The following is an 8,170-nucleotide window of genomic DNA, read 5'->3' as shown; positions in this document are numbered from 1 at the left end:
TCCTCTTTATAGCCTGTAGAACTTTTTTATCTTTTTTTTTTTTTTTTTTTTTTTGGTGGTGGGGTGGGGATGGGGCTGGGGGGGTACACATTTTACCTCTGGATGTTGCCCCGTCGGGGATTGACACTCTGTCCGAAGGGCTAATTACCCGCCTTGCCGAGGCGCTCAGAGGTGTGACTCATTTCATTGTGTGTGCAACACAAAACGAGCCCTCCTGCCTCTCATTTGTTTTTGCGAGCACTTTATTCGTCTGTGATTTACGGTGACTGTGCAGGTAAATGTTGCTGATGTATCTTATGACAAACATGATGATGGTGATGATGATGATGATGGTGATGATGATGATCCCCCACCTCCAGCGTGGTTCTGTCTCTCCTCCTCTCCCCCCTGAATTCTCCCTCTTCTCCTCTCCCGCAGATATCCCCCTAATTCTCCCTCAAAATGGATGACTGTTGTCTTTTCTCCTGCCTGCCGGTGTTGAGCTGGGAGATTAGAGCAATCAGATTAGGAGTGCTGCTGACCTGCAGGCAGAGGAGAGAAAGAGAGGGAGCAGTGGAGAGAGAGAGAGAGAGAGTGGGCAGCTCGGAGTCACACGGATCTCTTCTACCTCACTCACTGCTTCTTTTCTTCTTCCAATTACTTCAGTTTATTTGAGAACCTGTTTCTCTTCATGTCGTTCGACTTCTTCATCCTTCCATAAGAGGTAAGCCTCAGAATTCACTCCTCAAAATGTGTTTGGAGATCCTTAAAGAGCCGTCAGGTGGATGAATGCTAATTACTGCTGAAGTGTTCTTAATGGGAAGTTTCCAGAGAGAATTTTAAAAGTGTTTTGATATAAATGTTTTGTTTCTTGTGAGGGAAATTCCTGTTTGTGTGCGATTAACGTAATCAAGATTTCGCCAGAGACGTCGGACTCATACAGTAGTTTCTCAGCCTCACCCCCCCCCAATCCTTGTTTTTCCAGACTGTTTATGTCCCTGCATCCAGTCTGTCGGTCCGCAGTAATCTACTGAACATGTCACTGAACAAATTACTCTTCATGTCCGACACGCTCACATGTCCCATCTGCACATCACCTGTGTGTTTCACTGATATTTGTTTTGTTCCAGTTTTGCCCTAAATCAATTTTGTCTCTGGAATAAATCCAAGGTTTTAGTTCCATTCAGGATCTCTGTGTACACTGGAATAACACGTCCACTTATTCTTATAGCTTAGAAAAGGATTTCACATTGAATTTCCCACTGTAATTAAAGTCCTGTGGGGAAGTTTAGCCCATGTTGATGATGATGATGATGATGATGATGATAAGGATAAGGCTGCACTGTGATGTAGTGGGAAGCACCCGTATTAAGTGAGAACATCCCTGGCTCAAGACGTCTATGATGAACCTGTCCAAAGTGTAACCTGCCTCCACACCTCGTCAGCTTGTCCGGAAGATGGATGTGCTTATTTATAAATATTTTCTCAGAACGGTGTACGTTTGTCCCAGAAGATGCAGATGGATTGGTCTTTCTATAGTCGGAGTGGAGACCACTGTAAACAAAAGTCAGTGCCAAGGCCAGTTACAGCCTCGGTTTGACTCGAGGTCGGGCCAAAACTACAACACAGGCACATCACAGTACTGCAAAAACACAGAAGTCTTTCTCAATAGACATATTTGTGTTCAACATTTAAGCTTCCTGTGCTTCCTCTCCTATTTATACTATATTTTAATTGATTTTTAATCACTGTGATTAAAATATAGTAAAATTAACAGATTCAGTCAAATCTATCTAAGAAGGGAAAAGAAATACTTTATTAATCCAGAACAAAAGTTATCAGGTGGTTAGTTGTCTGTCTGCCGACCTGTCTACCTACCTACCTGCCTATCTACCTGTCTACCTACCTGTCTACCTACCTACCTACCTACCTACCTGTCTACCTACCCACTTGTCTACCTGTGTGGCTACCTACCTACCTGCCTACCTACTGGCCTACCTGTCTACCTACCTGTCTACCTACCAACCTGTCTACCTACCTGTCTGCCTATCTATCTGTCTACCTACCTGCCTACCTGTCTACCTACCTGCCTATTTACCTACCTACCTGTCTACCTGCGTGCCTACCTACCTACCAACCTGCCTACCTACCTACCTACCTACCAACCTGCCTACCTACCTACCTACCTACCTACCTACCTACCTACCTACCTGTCTACGTGCCCACCTGTCTACCTGCGTGCCTACCTACCTACCTACCTGCCTACCTACCTGTCTACCTACCTACCTGCCCACCTGTCTACGTGCCTACCTGTCTGCCTACCTATCTGTCTGTCTACCTACTTACCTACCTACCTACCTGTCTACATACCCACCTGTCTACCTGCGTGCCTACCTACCTACCTACCTACCTACCTACCTACCTACCTACCTGTCTACGTGCCTACCTGAAAGTCAAACATGCTTCTTAATCACTAAACAACAATATTAAACATGGTGGAAGGTAAGAGAAGGATCGTCAGGATGAGGTCCAGCAGCTGCCGTCCACGACGCTGCAGACCCAGAATGATTTGATGGACTTGTGTCCTTCCAGGTTTCTCACGGTCTTGATGACCCCGTCCAGGGGTTGAGCTGCAGAGCCATGAGTACAGGCTCTCAAATCCGCCTGTTACTGTGGAAGAACTGGACCCTGCGCAAGAGACAGAAGGTTTGAGAAATACTGTCCAGCTGCTTGTAATCCAAGACGAGCCTCTCTTTGTTGCGGCCGCGTGAATTATAACGTCGCCTGTTTGAATCCAGATCCGCTTCGTGGTGGAGATCTTCTGGCCGGTGTTGTTGTTCATCGGTCTGGTGTGGCTGAGGAAAGCGAATCCACTGTACCAACAACATGAGTGTAAGAATACACTCCTGGCTCAGCTTCCTCAGTTCTTCGCCCTCTGTATTTTTTAACTCTCCATGAACAATGGTATCCACTAATGTAATGTTTGTTTCTTAAGGTCATTTCCCCAACAAGGCCATGCCCTCAGCAGGGATCCTCCCCTGGATTCAGGGGATCTTCTGTAACGCCAACAACCCCTGCTTCAGATACTCGACCCGAGGAGAGTCCCCGGGTGTGGTGTCCAACTACAACAACTCCGTGTAAACACAGTCCCCCGTCATCACGTCCAATACCTGATTGATTTATTGTGACCTCTGAGTCTTAGATGTTCCTTCAGTCTTGTTCTTGGCTGTCGTCTAGATGAATTCATCGCTGTTCTTTCCCCACTCCAGGCTGGCGCGTTTCTACGTGGACGTCCAGGAGCTTCTGCTCAACGACTCGGAGGTTCAGCAGCTCGGACAACTCTGGCAAGAGATGTCGTCTTTCTCCAACTTCATGGACACTCTGCGCGGCAACCCATACGTGGTCGCAGGTAAAGGGCAGCCGTGAGAAACGATGGCCCCGGTGGGGAACCTCTCCAGAGTAAAATAGTTGGATGAAGACATTTTTCACCTCGGTAGTTGAATCGGGAATCGGTCTTGGATTGAAGTCTTCTGGACACGTGACACCAAAGGATGTAATCATTCCTTCTCTTAACCTGGAGGGAAAAAGCTACGACATAATCTTCATTTTTATTCTCGTGCTGCGACTAATTCATTCTTTTTTCATCCTGTCCAGCATTGTGACGTATGAACACTCTTTTCCCTTCACATCCCTTCATATTAGAGGTGTTAGTAAGAATAAACAGAGGATTGTTTGTAACTATAAAAACTGCAGTATTGTTCTTATCAAGTTTTTAACATCACAACTCCACATCATTTTCTTCCAAAATACCAGAATTCCTGCCAATCAATTGCTGTACTTTCCCCTCCTCTCTCCAGGCAGATGCAATATTGTTTTTGGTGGTTCTGACCTTTCACTCCGTCTGTTTCTGATTTTCCACCAGGCCGTGGGCTGAAGATAGATGATATTCTGAAGGATGATGAGGTTCTCACTGCCTTCCTGTTGAGAGATGCCGGCCTCTCCAGCTCCATCGTTTACCAGCTCGTCAATGCTCAAATACGACTTGAACAGGTTGGAATGAAACCAGGCCAGATCTGTTGTTCTCCAACATATTTTTAAAGACATTGCACACTAATTCCCCCCCCTCCCCTCGCCAGTTTGCGTTCGGCATCCCGGACCTGCAGCTGAAAGACATCGCCTGCAGCCAGGCGCTGCTGGAGCGCTTCATCATCTTCCCCAGTCGGATGGGGCTGCACGGCGTCCGCAACGCCATGTGTGCCCTCAGCCAGCAGCAGCTGCAGAGGATAGAGGACGTCCTCTACGCTGACCTGGACTTCTTCAAGATCTTTAAACTGGTTAGTGGCTCGGTTTGGGTTGACTTTTAGTCACGGGGTTGCGGGACACTGGGCTGCTCCCAGTGCGTGGAAATAAGCACCACGCATCAGCGTGTGAATGGATGAATGTGATCACTGCCGAAGCAGCGGAAAGAAATGCTATGGAAGTGGAATCCCTTCTCTGTAATTCAACAATATCACCCATATTCTCTAAATGTGTACAAGGGTAAGCAAAAAGATGAGCAACGTACACTCAAAGTAGGTTTTAAATTCCAGGTTTGTGTTATATGAAGTTCATCCATTCATTAATTCCTAAAGTCAGGGCGGGGTCAGTCGTCGCACATGTGGCTTCACAGTTTTTCCATTGTTTATCCTCCCACACCATTTTAAGGTCACACATTCTTTCATAGATATTTTAACTGTGTCAGGCACGCTCGCTGTGAATAATTTGCAGTTTGGAGATTTGCCAGTAAACACATCCCGACTTATTGCTGCAGCCGGTTTATTAAATTCCTTTTAATGCGACTGATTGAACCAGCAAAGACGATGCAGAAGTTTTTCTAATTTCTAATAAGTTATCTCTAAGTTATTTCTAATGTGGCACGTCCACAGACTGCATTTACACTTTTGTTGTTTTTAACAAAGGCTATTCTGATTCTGATTCTTTACATTCTGCATCAGCCAGCTGGTATATTACACTTTATTGTAAATTTCACTGCTGGTGCATAATAAAGTTTGAGCACATCTTTAAATGAATGACAGTATGAGTGTTTGCGTCTGTGTAATGTCGATATGAGGCTCGAATTCTGACCATTCATGTTGTTTAACTAAACTTTTAAGCCTAAACTTGTTTTGCATAGCTTCCTCTCTGTCAGTGAACTTGTTTGAAGCTTTCAGTTTGAAAATATCAATGAAAAAAATGTTTCAAGAAACTATATCAAATGAAAGACAAAAACATGTTTGAGGATATAAAACTAGTGTAACTTTCCCTTTTCAAAGCCTTTAATGAAGTTATATTTCATGCACTTTTTAAAATATTTTATAGATGACAAAGGTACTTAATGGCATTTTCATAAACTTTTACATAAATCCAATACATTCTTATTAAATTAACCTACTCCTTTTCGAATTGTATGTACAGTATATTACTTTCTTTTTATTTTTCATTTTATTTTTATTTTTTATTTTTTTGCATTGTACAAATTCGAAATAAAGACTACTACTACTACATATATATTTATAAATAAATACCACATGTGTGTTTATTCATCTTTTCTTATTTTAAATATTCTATGAATTGCCCTTTAAAAAGTTGATATGATTTTAAACATTTAGCTGAAATGTGCAACAGCCAAATGTTTTCACACATTTTCACACATATTTTAAATAAGAAAAACAAAAACAGGTAGAAACTCAAATTTATCCTTTTAATAGACTGAAGAAAAATCCCATTTACTAATTTGTTTAAAACAATCTATAGATGTCATCAGACAGCCTCAGTGAGATTTAGATAAGAATTAAAGGTGGCCTGAAGAGGAATCAGCAGCTTCACACTTTAACGCTATATGGAGACCTTTCTGCTTGGCACCGTCTGGCGTCCATACTACAGCTTCAGGTCAAGCCCCAGTGAGTCAGGTGACTGGCTCAGGGAGTTCACATGGCATTATCCTTCTTGGCCTGTTTCTGTAATGGGCTTAGCTCGGGACCGCCTTCAGCCTGTGAGGTCTTCTGTAAGACACGACGCTTTGCCAACATGTGCCATTTCCAAGAGTGTCCGTGTGTCAACAAGCTGCCAGCGCACCTGAACGTTTGGTCTTTTATAAACGGTCTGGAGAGCTAAAGATAGTGGGCAGCGTGGCACAGTTACTTTGGATCCAGTTACCGCCTCCATGAAGTTACAATAATGAAGAATCTGCTGTCAAGACTTCAGTGTGACAATTAAATCACATGTTGTTCACGAACTTTATGTATTTCTACGTACTGCTTCTTCTACTCAGTGCAACATGATTTGTAGGTTGTTGGGTTTTTTTTTAGCATCTATTCACATTTCTTTGATTTTAGCATTTGTATAATATTAAAGTGGGTCAAATTAAATTAAACAAATTCCAAACAATAGACTTAGACTTAATGGAATGATTTCTAATCAATAATTGTCACTTTAAACTTCAGCATGGCAGTCAACATTTCTGGACAAAATGTATTTATTTATTTATTTATTTATTTATTTGTTTATACATGTACCCATTTATTTACTTATACATGTATTTATTCATGCATTTATTTATTTATTTATTTATTTATTTATTTTATTTTATTTTATTTTTTATTTTTATTTATACATGTATCCATTTATTTATACATGTATTTATTTATTTATTTATTTCAAACATGTAACAGAAAGAAAGAGATAAAAGATTGTTATTGTTATTGTTATTGTTATTATGGTTAATGAAGCTGTTGGAGCTAATTAGTGGATATCTTGATGACTCACTCTCAGCTCTCTGGTTGGTATTAGTAGTACTGTAGCATCTTAAGTTGTGATCTGGTCTTTTAACCCATTAGCTCCATTCAAGTCCAAAGCCCATTACCACACTGACCTTTGCCTTGCAGCAACTTTCCTCGCCGCCCTGCGCTCTTGACTCCTTCTGGGGCCATTAGCCACTCACGCCCTCCCTTCCGATTCCTCTGCCTTCTCTCGTTCAAACACCCCCCCCCACCCCACCCCCCCGTCACTGGACCACCTCACTCCTTCCTCCGTTCATTGAAATGCAGGCAGAAGGAATGTGAGAGGAAGGATATCTCATGTGTGTGTTTGTCTTGGCGCCCGGGGTTTCCTCACCCGCAGCACTCTGCCCTGACCAGGCATTTTCTAACACCTACTGTTAATGGTTTCTCAAGAAGATAAAGAGAAGGAGGTTGAGGGGGTGACGGTACCTCCAGGCGCCACGTCGACAATTCGCAGAAGTTCGCCGCTTCCAGGTTGACGTAGGCCGCGTTGATACGACGTTTTCAACTGAAACCCAAAAACTTTTGTTGCGTTTTTGGCGTCCATTTACACGACAACGATAACTCCCAAGGTAGAACTGTGGAAACGGGGAAATCGAATCGAATAGTTTTATTTTGACAGTCACCGTAAAAACAATCCAGCTCGGTGGTCTGTCAGTGTTCTCCCATTGTTAATGTTTAGAGCCCATTGTTCTCTGTACACTTGTGTGTTTTCATTACAAAAACAATCAACAGCACCCACTAGTGGCATAACGTGGTACCTACACCTTTTTCTGTGTTCCTGCCATTGTCGTGTCAATGGACATCGTTTTCAAAACCTTGCAGTGTATACACAAAAATGTACTCAAATGAAAATGCAAAAACGTTCTCACTTGAAGCATTGCCGTGTCGACGGGGTTAAAGACAGGGTTTGATCCCAGATGTGTGTCAGGTGTGTGTGTGTGTGTGTGTGTGTGTGTGTGTGTGTGTGCGTGTGTGTGTGTGTGTGTGTGTGTGTGTGTGTGTGTGTGTGTGTGTGTGTGTGTGTGTGTGTGTGTGTGTGTGTGTGTGTGTGTGTGTGTGTGTGTGTGTGTGTTAATATTAGCTATTTCTAGTTCTATTTCTCATCATATATAATAGGTGCTTCCCATATATATATAATTATACGTTTTTAGTCTTTTCTGTGAAGGTTTGCATCGGACATCAGGAAAGGGCAAAGCGGTTTTGTTTTGTTTTTCTTTCCCCGGCTGTGATTTTAAACTAATGATGAGTTAATTTTTCAAAGGAGCCTGGTGTCTTTCTGTTTAAAAATACATTTCTATTCATCCTAGGTCACCGGAATTTTACAAACGATTAACTTATTATAATAAGGCGTCTAAATGGGAATCGTCTAT

At 42.6% G+C, this 8,170-nt stretch overlaps 1 protein-coding gene across 1 annotated transcript in view; it reads left to right on the top strand.

The window, feature by feature from the left end:
* Positions 1-545: 545 nt before the first annotated feature.
* Positions 546-8,170, top strand: part of LOC308106563 (retinal-specific phospholipid-transporting ATPase ABCA4-like) — a 39,436-nt gene continuing 31,811 nt past the window's right edge. Inside the window, exons 1-7 of the mRNA XM_080458386.1 lie at positions 546-703; positions 2,572-2,685; positions 2,778-2,871; positions 2,975-3,116; positions 3,249-3,388; positions 3,902-4,029; positions 4,116-4,313. Of these exons, the coding sequence (XP_080314512.1) occupies positions 2,620-2,685; positions 2,778-2,871; positions 2,975-3,116; positions 3,249-3,388; positions 3,902-4,029; positions 4,116-4,313 (768 nt within the window). The 5' untranslated portion in view covers positions 546-703; positions 2,572-2,619. The remainder of the gene's footprint in view (positions 704-2,571; positions 2,686-2,777; positions 2,872-2,974; positions 3,117-3,248; positions 3,389-3,901; positions 4,030-4,115; positions 4,314-8,170) is intronic.

Source organism: Lipophrys pholis (assembly GCF_963383615.2).
Source record: "Lipophrys pholis genome assembly, chromosome: 1".
NCBI lineage: Eukaryota > Metazoa > Chordata > Actinopteri > Blenniiformes > Blenniidae > Lipophrys > Lipophrys pholis.
The sequence above is the reverse complement of the archived record's forward strand: the minus strand, read 5'-3'. Positions and strand labels throughout refer to the sequence as shown.